Raw genomic sequence first — 19,863 nt, 5'->3', positions numbered from 1 at the left:
AAGGGTCCTCCTACTACAGTTGAATGGCCGTTTCATACCATGCCCATCGGGTCTTTCCCGCCATCGCGGCCGACCAATCTCGAGCGCTGTGGCATGGACGGCCCGGATGCGCGGCGTATGCCATGGCACGGGCATGTATGGGCCCCAAGTAAAGGTAAGAAACGGAGGCAGATAATTGCATTAGTTACTCCACTTTTATTACCAATCAGGAAAATTGTTTCAGCTTCCTTCTCTCTCGTGGCTATGGCGGACAAGGACAAGGGCGAAGAATCTCTTGTGTAGCTAGGGTTTCCACGCCCAGGCGCCTGTTCACGCGAAGATTTCAAAGCCGCGCAAGTGGAAGCAGCGGCTGAATTCGTCGTCGGCAGCAGCAGCGGCGCTAGACGGCGCATCGGTCGATCATCGCGGGATTCGCTCAATCAGGTTTCGCTCATCCTTCTCTCGCCCGCTCCTCGCGGAGACTGTGCGTGGAAACTTTGTGTGCCTGGAGCTCGTGATGTCAGCGTGAGGTAGCAAATGTGATGGCTTGGGGGAGGGATTTGAAGTCAAAAGGGTGTCAAGTAATTTAATCACACAGTGCTTCGCGATTACAACTCTCTCCTCTCCGCTCTACAGTCGCTAGCGATTTCTCCCATCGGCAGGGAGCTGGGATGAAGAACACTGGGCCGCGAGAATTATGAGACCAAGAACTTCCAAAGGTAAGAAGTGGTGGCATGAGGAGCTTTAACGAGAATGTGCTGGGTCTTATTGCTTTCCACAGGAGGACATGGAATTGCGAAGTTCTTGACTTTGGATTCCTGGGGAGCAACAGTACATGGAGCAATTGCTGTAAGCAAAGCAGAGCTTGGGTCTTTTGGATTGATTGATTGGTTTTTTTCGTGTGTGGAATCGGATGGAACCAACCAACAGGGGCGCCATTTGTAGGGACTCCAAAATCGGCTCTGGAGTTTATGATTCCGCCTCCTTGAGTCAACAAGGTGAGGTTCCATAAAAACCAAAAATCTTCTCATATTTCCTCCCGTCTTCGCTTACATATCAATTATTGCTCGCTAGACTCCACCGTCTTGAACCAGTCAGCCGCTTTTATCACCACTGTCGTAGATTGTTCAAGCAAGGTGAAACAAACACGTAAGTCTGTCTGAGTGGTTTTGATATTTTGTCTTCCCAGGTTACATCGGTGGCCTCGCACTTGCACCGATCGGAAGACGCTCTCATGGCCGATAGCAGTCCGCAGAAGGGAAATTCTACCGACGATGGCGATCAAAAAGTCTGAAATCGATGTTGTATCACTTGGAGAGTCTCACGAGTGCGTTGTTTTCGTGTGTACGTTACAGTCCGAGGATGGACCATTAACTCCATCGTCCACCAAAAACCTCGACTCAAAGGTACGCCTGGCATTGCATTTCGCTGCAACAGCAACTTCAGGGTTTGATCGTGTCATTGTTTCTCGTGCTGGTGATTTAGACACTTCGACGTCTTGCACAGAACCGCGAGGCCGCACGGAAAAGCCGCTTGAGGAAAAAGGTGAAGGACTGAAAATATCATCTCGTCTTTTCCACCTTGCCTCTGACAAAGCATGGTTTCTCTGGCTGTGAATTCAAGGCTTATGTACAGCAACTGGAATCCAGCAGGGTGAAGCTAAATCAACTCGAGCAAGAGCTGCAACGAGCCAGGCAACAGGTACGCTTATCATTTGGCTTGACGTCCGCGTTGCGTAAGCTTAGCATAAAGACATTCCATGCGGAGGCCTTTTGCAGGGATTCTATCTTGGAGGGTATTCAAACGATCAGAGTCATGCGGCGGCGAGCAGCGGTACGCGTTAAAGTCATGTGGTTTTTTCTGTTTCTATTGTTTTTCCGTTTTGGAATCCAGCGCTGACCAGTTGGAAGTGCAGGTGCTGCTGCGTTCGACATGGAGTACGGGCGGTGGCTGGAGGAGCAACAGCGACAAATGACCGAACTACGAACGTCATTGCAAGCTCATGTCTCGGACGATGAGTTGCGGGTCCTGGTTGACGCCGCCATGTCCCACTACGACGAGATATTTCGGCTGAAAACAGCTGCTGCGAAGTCGGATGTCTTCCATCTAGTCTCCGGTATGTGGAAGACCCCTGCCGAGAGGTGCTTCATGTGGATGGGTGGATTCCGGCCTTCAGAACTTCTAAAGGTGCTGCTGTGTCTTTCTTTTCCTCGTTTTTTCCGAAAGTGCTTAACGTTTTTGTGTGACACCACAGATACTTATACCTCAGCTTGAACCCCTTACAGAACAGCAGCTCATGGGGATTTGTAATCTACAACAGTCGTCGCAGCAGGCCGAGGATGCTCTCTCCCAGGGGATGGAGGCACTGCAGCAGTCACTCGCGGACACCCTGGCGACTGGCTCCTTGGGCGCTGCGTCGAATGTCGCCAACTATATGGGACAAATGGCGATGGCGATGGGAAAGCTGGGAACGCTCGAGAACTTTGTTCGCCAGGTGATGTGATGTATCTGTGGTTTCACGATTGTTGTCTCAACTTTCCTTCTACCAGGCTGATAACCTTCGGCATCAAACGCTCCAGCAAATGCACAGGATATTGACGACTCGTCAAGCGGCGAGAGCCTTTCTAGCGATTGGAGACTACTTTGGACGATTGAGAGCGCTGAGCTCATTGTGGGCTGCCAGGCCACGAGAATAAGTCCCGAGTAGGAGGTAGGCTTACGCAAATTCTTACGCTTTTTCCTTTTCTTGTGCCTGTACAATCGGTAGTGGAGCAGCCTAGCGATAGCAGTAGACAACTCTTTCCATATTATAATCCTTCCATGTAAATATAAGGTATGCTTAAGTTTCTCTCCTATTATAATTTTCAGCTCTTTAGAAACTTCAGTGAAGCTTTCTCTCTTCGTCTAAAAGTAAGCTTCGAAGCTTTCAAAGTTGGCTTCTTTTTGCTGCCACCAAAGTTGTGCTGTTCACACAGAGAAAAGTTTGATTCCGAGACTCGTGAACCCTCCAGTCTGACTGAGAACTAGCCTAGAGTGAGACAAGCGCATCTTCTGAAAACTTCTCAGTACATATTCTGAAGCAACTCTCATGTTTCATGCCGCTCCGGCAGTTAAATAGAAAAGAAAAACAAAACAAAACCAGAAAAACAAAAAAAAAATGTCTTCCTGGCTGGTGCAACTGCTTCTGAATTTTTTTTTTGGAAAAGTTTTCTAGTGGTGCAACTGGGCTTTGCTTTGGGGAATGCATATGAAAGTGTTCAATCATGCACCTCAAACCTAACAATATTGTCATGACTTGGGGCAAATTGTATTTCTCAAAGGAATTCATCACAGCTGGTTGTTCCCAATCCCTATCATTCCCACCAAACATTCTAAGAAACTTCAAAGATGGATGTGAAAGAGACCTCCATCCGTTCCCGAGTGTAATTTATGTGTGCCAACATTGTCATACCACGTCTCTTGACATTTTGCCTGGGATCTGTGGAAAAATCCTTGGAGCATTGTTTAGACTCAACAAGATTTGGATGAACTAAGAATCCTTTACAATATCTTTAGAAAAATGAGCTCCCAAAAAATAATCTTTATAGAAAGCTCCCAAAAGCTGACCTAAGAAATGGGAAGAAAAATCAGGCCTGGAAAGAACCCTCGCCATAATGACATGAAAGCAACCAGAAAGTATGCCGCTATGATATGGAGTGTACGGTTTAGCATGAGGAAATTGCTCGCCACGTGGCACACTCCCAACGGCTACATCTTTGCCCCACGTCCGACGTGGCCTTGCGGCATTGGACGTGGCCACGACGGACTTTGTGGCTCTAAGAAAGCCTAGGGCTTTCCATCTTCCCCGACGAGGACTTCGGCGTGAGTGCTTTGTTCTTGGCAGGAGGCGGACGCTGGCGGCGTGTGGAGGTCACTGTCGATCGATCGATCGGTTTCATTCGGGAAATGTGACTCGCGAGTGATGGAATTCGCGTGCGCGCAGGCTTGGCTCGTAAGATCGGGATCAAAGATTGGCCAATTCGGTTCTTGGGGATCGATTCCCCCAGTTCTTCGCCGCGGTCGCCTCATCTGGGAGTACAGTAGCTCGGACAAGCCGTAATATCGATCGATCGATCGATCGACAAGGATCATGGAGAGCGGGGATTCCGTGCTACATTTTCCGCCTGGATCGACGCCGGCCGTGATTGTAGATATGTCTCCACTTCTAGGGGCGGGCACCAGCAGCAGTGGCTCCGGCGAGGAAGAATGGAGGAGAAGTAGCGGTAGAGGTAGGATACAGGGAGCCGCGAGGTTTTTCCGCCACGCCGGGAGTGGCAGGGTGATGCGAGAATCGTCCATTCTCGTCCGCGAGACAGCGGTCGAGCAGCTTGACGAGCGGCAGAGCGATTGGGCCTACTCGCGGCCGGTGGTGGTCCTGGATTTGATCTGGAATTTGGCCTTCGTCACGGTGGCTCTAGTGGTGCTCGTCATCAGCCAGAGCGAGCAGCCGTGCACTCCTCTTCGCATTTGGGTGCTGGGATACGCTCTACAGTGTGTACTCCACATGTCGTGCGTTGTGAGCGAGTACCGGAGGCGGCGAAGGAGGCGATCTTCCGGGGCTGGGATGGAATTGGAGGACATGGAAGACAACGAGATCGATCACATCAGGTACCTCTTCTTCTTTAGCTAGCATTTGAGCAATGAAGAAAAGCACAGTCTTTTAACTGGTTCTTCCTTTTTTCCTTTTTGCAGCTTGGCCAAACGGCTGGAATCTGCAAACACCATGTTTTCGTTCGTATGGTGGGTCGTGGGATTCTACTGGATTACTGCCGGAAGCGAGGCTCTGGTCCAGAGCTCCCCGCGAGTTTATTGGTAATTAACTCCTCCTTCCTCGCTCGCATTCCATTCAATGCCTTTGTTTGTGAGGTGCCATGGCTCGACGAGCGTTACTCACTTCTTGTTTAACTTTGCTTGCAGGCTGTGCATCGTGTTCTTGGCCTTCGACGTCTTTTTCGTGGTGTTTTGCGTCGCGCTGGCTTGTATGATAGGCATTGCCGTTTGCTGCTGCCTTCCGTGTATAATTGCCATCCTTTACGCTGTTGTGGATCAGGTACGTGTGTTTAGTTGCTTGGTTGAGTACAAGCGAAAGGCTGACGGATTTCCTTCACACGCAGGAGGGTGCCTCCGAAGAGGACATCAGCGTATTGCCCACCCTCAAGTTCAAGAGGGTGAGAAATCCCAGTTGCAGTAGCACCAAACCAGACGAAGAGGACAAGGCAGCACTGCCTGCTGGTGGAGTCATGTGCTCTTCGGAATCTCTGTTTCAGCGCATGCTCTCTGCCGAGGATGCGGTAAGTGGCTGGTTGGTGTGCTGCTAATCGCTTGTTTCTTTTCGCAAAATTTGGTTTTTCTTTCTTCTTTGTGTTTGGTGGAATTGACTGTTTTGTTTGTGTTTCAGGAGTGCTGCATATGCCTGTCTTCGTACGAAGACGACGCGGAGCTGCGTGAGTTGCCTTGCAATCACCACTTCCATGGCTCGTGCATTGTCAAGTGGCTGAGGATAAACGCTACTTGCCCCCTGTGCAAGTACAACATCATCCACCGGAGTAGCAGCAGCAGCAGCAGGCGCAGCGATTCCATTGGTGGTGAAGACGAGGTATGAAGCAAGCAGCAAACAAGCTCCAGCTTTTCTTCCATGGAGCAGAGGATCAGATTTTTGACAGATTAAACGCTGGCGGCTGCTTCAAGAGCTTGTGTTGCTGCTGCTAATTCTCTTGTACAAAACTCTGATGTTATCAAATTCAGCTGGCTCAGCTCAACCCAATATCCTCCAGCCTCAAAGAAGAAAGCACCCACCCATGAGAAGTGCTACATTTGAAAGAATGCTTCCTAAAACCTCTCAGAATGGGATCTTTGTCAGATAGTATCCGAATTAAAACATGTTTAAACAAATCAGTGCTCATTGTAAGTAGAGAAAGATGAACTTGAGCGATCGAAAAACCAAAAAATTGGTGTAGTTTTACACGTATATACTTCTGGATTGGTGGCGAGACAGCTATGAATATTCTTTACTTTATTCCATTTACAAAGTGTCTTGGGAACCTCTAAGCTGGTTTAGTACCAGAACTAGACAGGAAAGCTGAGATGGATCGCAAATATTTGCATTTGAGTGGACAAACAACTGCATCCCATGATTTTGGTCTGGTCTCCCCACCTTTTGAGCACACATCACCTTTTTTTGAACCTCCAGAGAAGGGCAGCCCATGCATATTGCAGTTATGGCTCTTTCTCCATTGCTTTTTTGTCCACTACTTGTGGGAAGAAGATGATTGCGTCAACCCATCGTCAATCTCTCCAGTCATCCGTGTCACCCCAGTAGGTTGACAAGGTTGTTTTGAAAAGCCACGGAACCATCTCCAAGCTCAAAACCTTGCTGACACAGCATGTATTTTGCAATGATAGCAATTTCAGCTCCTTTATCTTGCACCCAAACCTTCTGCCCCACCAATTTGTGCATCCCCAGATGTAGAAATTGCACCTTGTTTTTCCCTGAATTGCACTTTGTACCAGCTTTGACCCGTGGTATTTATTCCTTCAAGCAAACTTGCAACTTGGTTTTTATCCCCCTTAAATCTCAGTAGGCAGTGACAACAACTCTGCGTCACCCTAAAAATCACCGAATTTAGAAATAAGGTGCGAACGAAAGGTTAGGTCTCATGCGTTGAATCACTAAAATGAATGCTGCTGTGCCAAGGTGGAGCGGCTTTGGGAAGTCATGCATAGAAGAGACATGCTGAAAGTGGTGCGGGACATGGACAAGCGCTTGCTGACCACGGGCCTGCCCGACTCGGACTTCTTCCCGGAGGAGAAGTGTCTCCTCGAGACATCCAAGCTGATAGTCGGATTCCAGGCACCAGCAAGCCGATGCTTGGGTAAGACATATCTCTTGATCAATAGCCTTGCTAACATTCTTTTGGCAGGCAAGCTACTGCATTACCAAAGAAGACTGGCCCTTCGCTCCACCTCCGCAATAAACCCAGCCGATGTACAGTGAGCTCAAGCGGCTCCACCGAATGAAACCCGCATCTTTTCTTAGGGTGCTGGTACCAGGAGAGGACTTGCTCAACCAAGTACACCGTCGGCTGTCCGAGGCAGATATGATCGATGTTCTGCCTATTCCAGATTGGAAATGCGGTCCCCAGCGGCACGCACCTCCCTTTAAGCTCCTGCCCGCTTGGTCGGAGGAGAGAAGTATTGTCAGCATCTGGTAGACATGAGAAGGAAGGAGGAGGCCGAGGAGGTGAAAAACTCTAGATGGTCAGGGCAATAGAATCTTTTGATGATAAGCAAAAATATAAATAATAAACCTTCGTATAGTGGAGCGAAAGTCGTCGATGACAATGTGAATCTGGTCCGCTCCATCCGGCAGATTGATTTGCTTTTGCTCGGAAATGTGGATTTGTTCCTAGCGTATCGAGCCTGTATCATCGAGCATAACTCACAGAAAGGGGCCGTAAGCTTCCAAAGCTTTGCAAACAGAGAAATTTCAGCTGCTTAGGATCTGGAGCTGTCCAAAATGAACACGTTTAGTGTCTGAACTGAACCCAAGGAACTCACTCAAAGATGTGTTTGCAGTTTTTAATAGGTGGTTCTTTCCGACCTTTGATATATTGACATTGAAAAACTAGGTTTTTACCCAAGCCCCAGCTCTGGTTGACAGGAGGAAATAAAATCGATTCAAATTGGGAGCATTGAACCTGTCAATGCGAATTTGTCCTGTTACGTTTCTGTTGTGCTCATAGCTCCAATTCTGAAGGAAAAAACAAATAAATTAATTTATGTGGTGAAGAAATACCGTTCACCATCATTTTATCTAATAGTAATAATAACAGCTATTTCAATCCTATGTACTGCTGGTGTGGAGTTGGGGACATTCTTCAACATTGTTCTTTGTGCCATTGTTGTTTGTATGCAGTGTAATGCAGAGTGAAGTGTAGGACAGTTTCAATGTCTTCAGCGCATAAATAACAGATCCAGTCCTCCCAGGGTAACTTGCATCCCTCATAATTACCAACTTCTGAGTGCAGGCAATGTTGTCCCACTCAATAGCATGCCAGGATTCTGCGGTGGTGTCATCCCGATAGCAATACCAATAAATTGTTGCAGGTTGATAGCTAATAGATAGTGTTGGAATCTTGTATCATGTTAAGCCCCTTGAAGCCACCATTATTAGAAAGCTCACTCAAGCCAATGGCCTGGGACAGTTGTGGCATTTTCGTGAAGGAGGGCCTCAAGATCCATGCCCAAATCTTTTGTCCAAGAGCGAAGATTGTGCCACCAACCTTTGCTATCTCTAATGAGGTTGATAGAATCTGAGACAACATATTTGACCATTTTATCTTGAATAGTGCATATGAGGTTGAGGATGTAGCATTGTGTTTTTCCATACTTGGAGTTCATCAAGAGCAAGCCAAATTCCATAATTAAGATCCCAATTGCTATTTTGTTGCAGCCAAATTCAATATTCAGGAACCAACGGTTAAGTTGTTCCATTTATCTCTATATCATTTGTGGTAGTCCAAGACCCCAAACCTCCCTAGCATATGTGAGGATATTGATCACTTCGCATCCTATAAAAAAATACCAAGAATCCTTACTGCTTTGCTTCACTGCCAATGCGCTTGAAAGAAAGATGCTAGCACCAGCGGCAGTGGTAGCAGTAGTAGCAAGGATCTCTCTTGTCCTCCTCCAAAGCTTGCTTGAGATCACTCTGGAGTGAGTAATATGCTCCTGTGGCTCCTTGAATGCATTCTATTGTCCTAGCCTTCTAGGGATTCTTGTGGTGGACCATATACCCAATACTTGTAATTTTCTACTTTGACCAGCAAGTGGTGTTGGTAATGGAGGTCATTGTTGTCACTTGGTTGTCGTGGATGACCAAATACCATGATCTATATTTTCATAAGGTTCACAAATAAACCAGTAGTGTAGCAGAAGGTCACAAGAAAATCTAGCTGGTGCTAGAGGCCTTGACGAGTTGTGGAAAACAGGAGCAAATCACCTGCATATAGGAGGAGGTAGAATGTCAAAAAAAATTTCGTCATGAAGAAGTGTTTCAATGTATCAATGTACAATCTAAACAACATAGGGGATAAGGGACAGTCTTGCTTATTGTGCATTCCACTGGTTGACTTCTTGGATATTCTACAAGTATTGTTGCATGGAGTTGTTGAATGGCCTATACCAACTCTGGTGGCTCTCAGAGTCACTGAAAAAGTTCCTTTCATGGGACTGTGTCAAATGCTTTAATGCTTTACAAAAGTCTATAAAGCAATAAAACAATTTCTTCTTCTTGTGTATCATTCATTTATACACAGTTCACAGTGTGATGAGATGATCTAATTTAGGTTGAAAGCCAGCAACTTGTTTTGAGTTGGTCTCACTCCAAGAGACAAGGTGATGCCCTAGAATATGGAGAAGATAGCTCACCATAATGGTTTGATAATTTTCTTGGACCATAGGATCTCCAGATTTACATGGTTTAGAGTCCATTATTGAGGGAAATTTTCATTTGCTGCTTGTTCAAAGATTGGGCAGAGTATGCATGCTAAGAACTTCTTGTCATATTCTTGGAGCAATTCAGTTGTGAGACCCCAGGCATCTAGGGCTTTTTGTTTGTGAAGACAATCTATCATAGTGAGAATGTCATCTTCACTAAATTGGATTGGAACTTGTGATTGGGAAGTGGTAGAGTCTCTTATGTGTTAGGTGTAGAGCTGTCTAAAATAGTTCACCCAAATCTTAGTGCTGTTAAGAAGGATGGGATTTCCAAGCTTTTTGAGAATCTTGAAAGCTTTATGAGGTGACATTTGAAATTGCTGTACATTCTCTAAGTTCTTCTGAATATAGGATTAGTGTTGTTTCCATTTACATAGTCATTGAAAATATTGCTGGAAGATTGCTGCATTAGGAGCACTTTGTTTGACTTTTTATTGTTTAATTTGATGAAGTTGACCACATTTATCATCCCACCAAATAACTCTTGGGAACCTACCAATGTGATTTATCTTGCATTATGGGAAAGTATATTAGGCAGCTATGGTGATGATGGAAAAGAGCAATAAAGCATGCTTGGTAGGTGGTATAGAAAAAATATTAGAGTTCCACAATTTTGCCACCCCTTGTTGGTAAAATGCAACACGTTCACTAGTGATTTTGTAAATGGGGAACAATGGGGACAAAGATGGTAGCCTTGATCATGGTGGTAGGGTGATAGTCAAATACCCATTGGTTAGAAGAGCTCTAGAGATGAAATGCTGTGGTATGAGGGTCCAATTCCATGTTGATGAGTGTGTAGTTTATGACACTATTGCCTCAAGGTGTATAACAGGTGAAGGCTATTGTTGATTGCCACTCTAGTGTACCATTGGGAAAGTGTAGACTAGTAGCATCAGCAAGTTGTATGAATTGTTTGCTAGCTCTATTGAGGATAATGTCTTCTGATTGTCATGGGTGGGTGAGGCAACAAGAGGCCAATTGGTAGCGGGCAATATGAACATTAAATCCCTGAGATGAACTGCAACACCACATTTGAGGATATATTTCCGGGAGGCATATGGGTCAGTCTTTGTGAGTACCCATACAAGGGGGGAAGTAGCATATTGCTACAATGATTTCCATTTTGTCTTTGACTTAGATCTGGAGGGCAAGGTAGTGGTGGGCTGTATCAGATTCCAAAAGTTTGAATGAGGGGGTAAGATTGTCACATATGTAAATAACCACACCACCATGGCCACGCAGATAGGATGTCATTCCAAGTATAGTATAAAGCATAACCTAGGATCGTAGGAAGTCAAGTAGATCAATGTTCCCATGTTTCTCCAAATGTGGCAATGTTCTAGCCATCCATTCTCGCCAATTCTTGTGGCATTTCCCAACACCAACCTTTCATCTATGGAGACCCTATGGTGCAAACAAAATTTACATATGGCTTAGAATAGGGCAAAGAAGTTTATTGATGAATGTTGCTAATTCTAAAAATATAAGGTAAGAGATTTCATTTTTGTGTGAGTGATCCTTTCATCAAGTGGGTGACAAAAGACCTTAGTGTCTTTACAAATTAGGAAAACCTTATTTAACTTAAGAGTTGCTAGATATAATTTACTCAAATAACATGGCTAAGTTATAGAAGCATAACTATAAGACTAAATGCTCTAGTTGAGGTTGAGATTGTTTGTGTGAAATTCTTGGATGTCTTAGAGCCCTTGATCGGGAGCACGTGGTGCATTTAGTGGTGGATCCATAGAATCTCCTTGTTGCGAGAGTTAGATTGGGGTTGCAAGCAAGAGTCAAAGTAGGGACATAGAAAGTAGACATGGATTTCACCATGTTAAATATAGCAGGATTTGACATGATCTTTAGGATGAATTGGTTCAATCGGTTTATGGTAATCTTGCATGAACAAAATAGGAACTTGATGGTATTAGCGAATGCTTAAGGAGAATTATCTAGGGTGGAGGCCTAAGATCTAAAGGTAAAGTAATGTATGATTGCTATTTGAACCTAGTATCCACGAGAGGACAACTCATTAAAGGAACAAGGGCAGTATTTTTGTGCTTACTCATAGTAGGGTAGTGACAAAAAGATGGAAACAAAAGAAGTACCTTTACTGATCTAGTGGGTATTATATCAATTTCAAAATACCATGCCAAAGGAGTTACTGGCAGAATTACCCTCTGCACGACTGATAGAACATAAAATCAAGCTGGTCGAGGGTGCTAAGGTGGTGGTTTGTCCCTCCTATCGATTGAACAAAAAAGAACTCAAAGATCTCAAACACTAATTTGAGGAGTTGGTGAATAAAGTGTATGTTAAATTGAGTAAGTTGTTGTATGGGCTGCCGATGTTATTTGTGAAAAAGAAAAATGGCTTTATGTGTATGTGCATAAATTACTAGTTGCTCAATAAGTATACAAAGAAAAACAAAAACCCTTTATTAAGGATTGAGGACCTGTTCAATAGGTTGGGAAAGGTAAAATACTTATCGAGGATTGACATAAGGTTAAGATACTACTAGATTAGGATAGCAAAGAAAAATGTTAAAAAGACAATTTATCAGAGAAGGTATGGGAGTTTTAAATTTTTAGTGATACCCTTTGGGTTATGCAATGTGTTGGCAACATTTTTAGTGTTGATGAACCATATTTTTATACCCTATCTGAATCATTTCATGGTCATCTATATTAACAATATCTTGATCTATAGTGAGAAACTAGAGGAGTATGCCAAACACTGAGAAAGATGTTTTCAAAACTCATTAGTGCTTTAGCTATCTTGAATAAACTTTATAGTTCTTGGTTCACCTAACCACTATATCATTAATTCGGCTTACTAGATTATGTCTGCAGCCACAAAATTATCTGAAGCACCCATGTCAATAAAAATCTTAACAAAGTTACCTTCGAACTTCCCTTAGAGGGTTAGTAGATATTGTGAATGACTTTCAATCAAAATTGCTAGTGTAATGAGTAACTTTGAGCTAGGATCTTGATCACGCACCTCATTTTAGATTTCACCCGACTTAATAGTTATAGTGGGTTACTCTTGAATAGTGTTTAATAAACTTTCAATAGTAGTTATATAGCCCCAAGAATGCCCTTAACTTATATATATTTGATGATTACTCCCATTCTTGGATCACTTGGACCTTCTTAAGGTCCACCTTGAGCCCATCCTTGCCTACCATATGCCCGAGAAACTTTATTTATTCTTGAGCAAAGTTATGTTTTCTATCTTTAACATGAAACGAGATGGATCTGAGATGAAATCCGAGATGGACCCAAGATGAAGTTCGAGATGGATTTGAGATGGATTCTAAGATGGAGTCTAAGATGGAGTCCGAGATGGAACCCAAGATGGAACCGAGACCGAGACTGAGACCAAGACCAATACCAAGTCTGAGTCCGAACTGAGACCGAGTCCGATCTGAGTCCGAGTTTGAATACTAATATAGGCTATTAGGTGAAGGCCCAAAGCGATCGTCCCCGGGGGGGAGGGGGTTGCAAGGGGTTCCAAAAGTATAGTAGGGAGAGTGTGGGGGTTGGACCCCAGTAGAGCTAATTTAGCTAGGAAATGCCAATGTGATTCAAGAAGGCTATACCCATATATTAGGTGATGATATATCCACTAAAGAGTCCAAAGCTAGAGTGAATATGGATAGACAAGTAGGGTAGATTGGTGAAGTGTTCAAAATTTGGCTTTAGCTCCCCCATGAGATTGAATGGTCGATACTCCCAATCCAAGCATCGGTGGCACTATTTGGATATTTGGCATGGCTCAACGAAACCTCGCTCTAGCCCCATGGCTAGAGCACCCAAAGGCGAAAGGTGGGGAAAGTACCCATGAAGCTCACATAGGGCTACGGTGTTCCAAAATGTTGTTTGAAAGCTCTTGATTGTAGAAAGGAAAAGGAGCAATCCTTTGGTGTAATGACCAAGGATACGGTCACATAGTGAGGAAATTCTAGAGGACAGTGGGATATAGTAGTTAGGTCTATGGGCCTTAACCCAATGGCAATGTTGATGAACGCAGCCATCGACAGAAAAGGACTTGGTGGGGACTGAAAAGGGATATTGGGGAAGGTTGTTCCCCATATTTGTGGGCATTTTAAGGATGCTAAAGAGTGGATATGGGGTGAGTACTCATGGACGGATGGCTAGTCTTTGAGAGACGGGATTGTGATGTAGGTGGTGTTGGATTATCGGTGTGACAAAGGTGAATGAGCATAGCCTTTGCCTAACAGGCTGATATATTAGTGGTACCTTTGGGTGTTAGTCATAGGATCAGATATGTGGAGCACTTAGACCAAATGCAAAGGTTAAGTGGCATGGATGCCATTCTCAGGGTTAGCGAGCCTTAAGTCTGGAATAAGATTTATGGAGGTTATGAGTGAGACTCCTCAAAGTAGAATGAAAAATTTAATCACTTATATATCAATATTGTATACAAAGAAGCTTTATATCAACTAACTCCTCTCCTACTATACCTTAAAACATAAAAGACAAACTACAATAAACTTTTTTTATTTTTAACTTTCCCTATGGCCCAATAGATAGCAATGGACTAGCAATGCCCAGTGCTAGAGATGGAGGCCTAGGAGCTTGCACCACTTGAGCATGGGGATCTTCGTGGTATGTGTTAAGCATGATTGCTTAGACTATTGAAGAATGATTTACTTCCTTGCATACTGGATTGACACTAGATTCTCTAACTCAATGCAAATGTGTGTGCCCGTGTTGGTATACAAATGGTGGGGAGATGAAGGACCTCTCCCCCTAGATACCCTAGCAGAAGTCAACATCTCTCCGGCCCAGATGATCTCACACAACAGCAAATCTTATATCTAGGGTCTTATCCATTTCCTTTTGCATGTGCCTTATCTTGTTTAATGGTTTTCTTCAAGAGGGTTTGGCTGACTGGAGATAAATCCATTGTCATTGTCCTTACAATCCTATCTAGCAACTCTTACTAGCTAAAGCCATTGGAACCTAGGCCTAGACCAAGGTCGGTAGCCATGGTTGTGGGAAAAATCACATTGATATTTGGATGGCCAATCAATAATGGGCATGTTGGCTGGAAGAGAAGAAACTCATTGGGTGTTGTGGGTGAAAGCCATGGATTAGAGAAGACATGCGTTGGTCCAAGAATCACATTGCACCCAGGACAAGAGAAATCTGCCCACTACCTTGGATCCATTCCCAATAACATGTACTCTTAGCATCATTGAGTGGTGATAAAGGATGATTGTGCCCAAAATTGTCACTGGGCTCATGCCACATAAAGTTTAGGATTGCCCACAATCATTTGGAATTGACACTTCTATGGCTGCTGCATCACAACCTGATGCTTCTACTTCTAGTTGACCAGCACTAGAATTAATTCAGAGCTTCCAAGATCTAGACTAGTTAGGTTGAGTGTTTTTTCTTGTAGTTTCAGTGTGACAATCAAAAAGAAGAAACTTTGTGCCAGTTGTAGGTGTCAGCAGCTAGAATGCTAGTGTCTTGATGGGCTAGCCATAAAATCAATAACAATGGCCACTAATTTGGCCCTAAACCATAGCAATCTAGCCTTTTGTGTGCTATAGACATTTGAGATGTGTTTGTTTGGGTTTGTGGATGCCATCGAGCAGCAGAACTGGAGCCAGAGCTAGCCTTCAACGTGGCCAAAACCATCAAAGAGTTAACAGTCCCTATTCTTCTGCATGAGAGAACAAACCCAATGTGAGTTCTCGAAGCCATAGCTTGCAAACCCCATCCACCTCTCACAGCCCAAGCATCATTATATTCTCCAAAACTTTGACAAGCTTCCCATTGAGCTCCTTGCCTTCTTCTCCAATGGCCAGGCCCTTGAAGTAGCTTGCATAGTCTATTACACAACCACCCTCTGCCCTATTTAGAAACTCGAGAGCTCATTCTCTACTTTCAGAGTGTTCCAGTAGACAAGAGCGATTAGCTCAGATTGTTGATTGACAAACTAGGCTCATTTGTGCTTTTGCAGTGTAAGTGGTAGTCAAGACACAATGGAAAGCATGGGAGGCTTTTTCAATACTCACCATGGCCTAGAAAAGGTGTGCTAGTCCTATGTCTAAGTTTTGTTGTTTGCTAGATTAATGTTGATTAAACAGCAAACATAGGTAATCTCAGCAAACCTCTTGAAATGGCATGAAATTTGCCAGCCACCCAGCATTTGCTGGGCAATTGCTAATCTATTCCATAATGCTGATTGATGGCTTGGATTTAGAATAATCTTATCAATATTTATAAACTATTTAAAACTCTAGTTTAAATTTGACGTATATCATGGAAGAGTGAGTAACCACACACAGACCGTGCTACGCTAGATGTTCCAAGTAGCTTCTTAGGGATGATCCTTACGTGTACAACACTCCATCTGCTTGGCTTAAATGCACTCGCCCACCTGGCACATCTCCCACACATTTTACCCTTAGTCCAGCAAATGGAAGGGAGGTGGATCTTGAGCATTTGCATCGTCCTCTTAACTGCAGTGCTATGGCGATTCGTGACGGTCTACTGGTGGCGCCCCAGAGCGATCGCGGCGCAGCTGAAGAAGGAGGGCATTCAGGGGCCTCCACCCCGACTCATGGTAGGCCAAATAGCTGAAATCCAGAACATGAGGAGCGCCATCAAGGATCACGACATGGAAAGTTTCAGCCACGACATCTTCCATCGGGTACATCCTGCGTTGCTCAAATGGCGGAAGCAATATGGTATGTTCTTGTCATCCCTGATGAATCTCAAAGCTTCGTTTCTGATGATCATGGTCCAGGGAAGAGATTTGTGTTCTGGTGGGGAACTGAACCAAGGATATCGGTCTCAGAGCCTGAGATCGTAAGGGAGGTTTTGTCTAAGAAGTTTTCTCAATTTGATAAATCGGAGGCCAGGCTGCGGTTCACGAACTTGTTCCTTGGTCGTGGATTGGTTTCTGTTACTGGAGAGGAATGGAGTCATCACCGCCGACTCGTTGCACCAGCATTTTTTCATGAACGTATTAAAGTGGGTATTCATACTATTATCTTCTCATGATGTCTTGCTGATTCTCCTGTACACAGCAAATGACCGGTACAATCGCAGGGTGCGCATCTCGCATGCTTGATCAATGGGAAGCTACGAGGCAGCAGAATCCCGAGATTGAAATCTCTGGAGAGGTGCGTAAGCTCACAGGAGACGTTATCTCCCATACAGCATTTGGAACTAGCTATCTCAAAGGGCAGAGGGTTTTCGAGATATTGTCTATGAAAATCCCAGAGCTACTGCCCAAACTCGTCAGCTTTTCCTGGATTCCAGGCTTCAGGTATGCTGGATCATCTATTGAACTGAATCATAATCACTTGCTTACAGGTTTCTCCCACTTCCAATCAACCTCCGACTGTGGAAGCTTCATCAGGAGTTGGATTCTCTGATCACTGGGATCATAGACGAGCGTCGGAACTCAGTGAAGTCAGGGAGGAGTAATACATACAGGAATGACCTACTCGGATTGATGCTAAAGGAGTGTGACAGCAGCAGTAATTTCACAAGCAGGGATCTGATAGAGGAATGCAAGACATTCTACATTGCAGGGCATGAGACCACAGCCACCTTACTAACCTGGACTTTGATGCTACTGGGAGGCTATCCTGAATGGCAAGAACGCGCCCGTGCTGAGGTACACGAAGTATGTGGCAATGAGGTTCCTGATGGTGAGAGTGTCAGCAGGCTCAAGCTCGTAAGTCGATCAATATCTCCAAAACTTAACTTCTTGATTCTTGAACAGGTGGGAATGATCCTTTACGAAACTCTGCGGCTGTATCCACCAGCCATCGAGATGACCAGGGAGTGTGTGGAGGAGTCTTGGCTGCAAGATTTACACGTTCCAAAAGGAGTATCTGTGTCATTTCCAATCGTTGGATTGCATCAGGATAAGGAGCTCTGGGGAGAAGATGCAGGCCAATTCAATCCGGATCGCTTCAAAGATGGGATCTCAAGCGCGTGCAAGCATCCCAATGCTTTCATGCCGTTTTCGTTTGGGCCGCGGGTGTGTGTGGGCCAGGCGTTTGCGATGATTGAAGCCAAAGTCATTCTGGCTATGATACTACAGCGATTCTTGTTCCGGCTTTCACCGAACTACCGCCATAATCCTGTGATAAAGTTTGGCTTGAAGCCTATGCATGGAGTGCCGCTTGTACTCAGTAAAATGTGATGCATGTTCGTGGCATTAGAAGTTTTAAAAAGTTAATTCTTGTTGAACAACTCTGAGTTCTTAAACCAAACTGGTTGATAAATCATCCGCTACCTCAAAAACGTTTAGAACATCGTGATGGAGCCCCAAGAGAGGTTTTTGCATCTTTTCATCCACCACTAAGTGCACTCGTGGGCTTCTTGATGGTTTGGTGTCAAGCATCCTGGAAGGGGCGAGGCGATCAAGCACAAGATCAACCCATCTTCCTCCTAAGACCCTAATCAACAACTTTCCATAAATAGCTTTTTTATGCAAATGTTTTGTAGTTTTAGTTTTGGTTTGCCAATTAAAACATAGAGTTGTGCCTTTTATGTCAATAAAAATAATAACTTTCACCTTAGTCCCCAAGAGTTAGTTTATAGAGCAATCATAAAAATTTATTAAATATGGAATGATAGGATTATCTCATTGGATTACACCACTTAAGTTTAGACATCAACAGAAGATATAAATCCCACTATCCTTGCCTTTGACTGTTAAATTGTGAATTTGGAATAACACTATCATGTTCAAGATAACTTGAAGATTTAATCACTTTCCATAAATAGCTAATGAGATTAGGGCATGATAATGAAGGTGTTTGGCAGATATAAAAAGCTATTGTTTAATCTCAATATGCAAGGGTTTTTGTCATTAATCAATGTAATGAGACAAGAATTCCTTACCAGGTTAAATATACTTAACTAATAACACGTAGGAATTCCATCTTTATATTAGTTCGTTTTGAATACACTCAAAATGTTTAATTAACTCCACTAGCACAAGAAAGATTGACAAAGGATTTAGCAATATAAACTTCTTTTGGTTGTGACACTAAAGAAAAAATATTCAAAAGAACTCACTAACATATAACTTTTAATACCCATAATCACATTCACAATACCAAATTTTCACAATAACCTTTCCATTATTTACTGTTAACTTTCCTTGAAAATGCCATCAGAGAGCATCTAAGATTCATTGGATAGATAATGCCTCCTCTATAACAAGAATCATCTCAATCCACTAGAATTTTTGTTCCAAAATCTATACATCCAATCACCTAAAATTTAAACTTTTCACTTCCATTCCTCTAGGGCATTCCATATACTACAGAATATGCTTCACATATTCCCATACCAGAGCTCCTTCCACTTGAAAAGATACCCAGTGTCAACATAAGAAAACCTTACCATATCAACAGTGATTCATTCCACTGGACATTGTTTCATGGCCTCACACGTTTTGTGGAATTGGTTCATCTTCATTCGCAAGCCATGATACAGCCTTGAAGCTCTCTCCGTTTCATTCAGCTGTATCCTGTGATGCTTCGTACGAATGACTAGTGTCTATAAGCAAGAAAAGACTTACCAAGAGCAATGAAGGTAAGACCTCGACTTCCAATGCCATGAACATGCATCACATTTACCGAGTACAAGCGGCACTCCATGGATAGGCTTCAAGCCAAACTTCATTGCAGGACTATGGCGGTAGTTTGGTGAAAGCCGGAACAAGAATTGCTGTAGTATCATAGCCAGAATGACTTTGGCTTCGATCATCGCAAACGACTGGCCCACGCACAGCCGCAGCCCAAACGAAAACGGCATGAAAGCATTGGGATGCTTGCACGCGCTTGAGATCCCATCTTTGAAGCGATCCGGATTGAATTGGCCTGCATCTTCTCCCCAGAGCTCCTTATCCTGATGCAATCCAACGATTGGAAACGACACAGATACTCCTCTTGGAACGTGTAAATCTTGCAGCCAAGACTCCTCCACACACTCCCTGGTCATCTCGACTACTGGTGGATACAGGCGCAGAGTTTCGTAAAGGATCATTCCCACCATCAAGAAGTTAAGTTTTGGAATTAGCTTGAGCCTGCTGACACTCTCGCCATCAGGAATCTCATTGCCACATACTTCGTATACCTCAGCACGGGCGCATTCTTGCCATTCAGGATAGCCTCCCAGTAGCATCAAAGTCCAGGTTAGTAAGGTCGCTGTGGTTTCATGCCCCGCAATGTAGAATGTCTTGCATTCCTCTATCAGATCCCTGCTTGTGAAATTACTGCTGCTGTCACACTCCTTTAGCATCAGTCCGAGTAAGTCATTCCCGTATGTATTGCTCCCC

At 44.1% G+C, this 19,863-nt stretch overlaps 3 protein-coding genes across 4 annotated transcripts; all 3 read left to right on the top strand.

Moving 5' to 3' along the window:
• Positions 1–172: 172 nt before the first annotated feature.
• LOC9641293 (transcription factor TGA2.3) lies at positions 173–2,863 on the top strand. Of its 2 annotated transcripts, none has more exons than XM_024675677.1 (13): positions 173–423; positions 616–698; positions 761–828; positions 910–977; positions 1,054–1,115; positions 1,169–1,267; positions 1,335–1,385; positions 1,465–1,524; positions 1,603–1,680; positions 1,758–1,812; positions 1,895–2,166; positions 2,234–2,473; positions 2,529–2,863. In XM_024675677.1, the coding sequence occupies exons 3-13, from the start codon at positions 815–817 to the stop codon at positions 2,673–2,675; spliced, it is 1,146 nt and encodes a 381-aa protein (XP_024531445.1). In that variant the 5' UTR covers positions 173–423; positions 616–698; positions 761–814; the 3' UTR covers positions 2,676–2,863. The 2 variants fall into 2 exon arrangements, with proteins under 2 accessions (XP_024531445.1, XP_024531444.1); XM_024675676.1 differs by having other exon boundaries at positions 173–560.
• Positions 2,864–3,805: 942 nt separating this feature from the next.
• LOC9641292 (E3 ubiquitin-protein ligase At1g12760) lies at positions 3,806–5,910 on the top strand. The gene is made up of 5 exons (XM_024675730.1): positions 3,806–4,626; positions 4,711–4,830; positions 4,936–5,068; positions 5,133–5,309; positions 5,417–5,910. The coding sequence occupies exons 1-5, from the start codon at positions 4,109–4,111 to the stop codon at positions 5,618–5,620; spliced, it is 1,152 nt and encodes a 383-aa protein (XP_024531498.1). The 5' UTR covers positions 3,806–4,108; the 3' UTR covers positions 5,621–5,910.
• Positions 5,911–15,964: 10,054 nt separating this feature from the next.
• LOC9633173 (cytokinin hydroxylase) lies at positions 15,965–17,797 on the top strand. Its single transcript, XM_002970852.2, has 5 exons — positions 15,965–16,243; positions 16,303–16,529; positions 16,586–16,827; positions 16,875–17,241; positions 17,290–17,797. The coding sequence occupies exons 1-5, from the start codon at positions 15,973–15,975 to the stop codon at positions 17,713–17,715; spliced, it is 1,533 nt and encodes a 510-aa protein (XP_002970898.1). The 5' UTR covers positions 15,965–15,972; the 3' UTR covers positions 17,716–17,797.
• Positions 17,798–19,863: the final 2,066 nt, after the last annotated feature.

Source organism: Selaginella moellendorffii, unplaced genomic scaffold, assembly GCF_000143415.4.
Source record: "Selaginella moellendorffii unplaced genomic scaffold, v1.0 SELMOscaffold_15, whole genome shotgun sequence".
In the NCBI taxonomy this organism is placed as follows: domain Eukaryota; kingdom Viridiplantae; phylum Streptophyta; class Lycopodiopsida; order Selaginellales; family Selaginellaceae; genus Selaginella; species Selaginella moellendorffii.
This window is presented reverse-complemented; position numbering and strand designations above follow the sequence as displayed.

Bases quoted from the DNA above. Each gene is read 5' to 3' on its own strand.
- LOC9633173 (XM_002970852.2), top strand. From the start codon at position 15,973: ATGGAAGGGAGGTGGATCTTGAGCATTTGCATCGTCCTCTTAACTGCA. The intron at 16,530-16,585 runs GTGGGTATTCAT...TCCTGTACACAG, and splicing joins TTTTTCATGAACGTATTAAA to CAAATGACCGGTACAATCGC. The intron at 16,828-16,874 runs GTATGCTGGATC...ACTTGCTTACAG, and splicing joins TCCTGGATTCCAGGCTTCAG to GTTTCTCCCACTTCCAATCA.
- LOC9641293 (XM_024675677.1), top strand. The intron at 978-1,053 runs GTGAGGTTCCAT...ATTGCTCGCTAG, and splicing joins CGCCTCCTTGAGTCAACAAG to ACTCCACCGTCTTGAACCAG. The intron at 1,386-1,464 runs GTACGCCTGGCA...CTGGTGATTTAG, and splicing joins CCAAAAACCTCGACTCAAAG to ACACTTCGACGTCTTGCACA.
- LOC9641292 (XM_024675730.1), top strand. From the start codon at position 4,109: ATGGAGAGCGGGGATTCCGTGCTACATTTTCCGCCTGGATCGACGCCG. The intron at 4,627-4,710 runs GTACCTCTTCTT...TCCTTTTTGCAG, and splicing joins AACGAGATCGATCACATCAG to CTTGGCCAAACGGCTGGAAT. The intron at 4,831-4,935 runs GTAATTAACTCC...CTTTGCTTGCAG, and splicing joins AGCTCCCCGCGAGTTTATTG to GCTGTGCATCGTGTTCTTGG.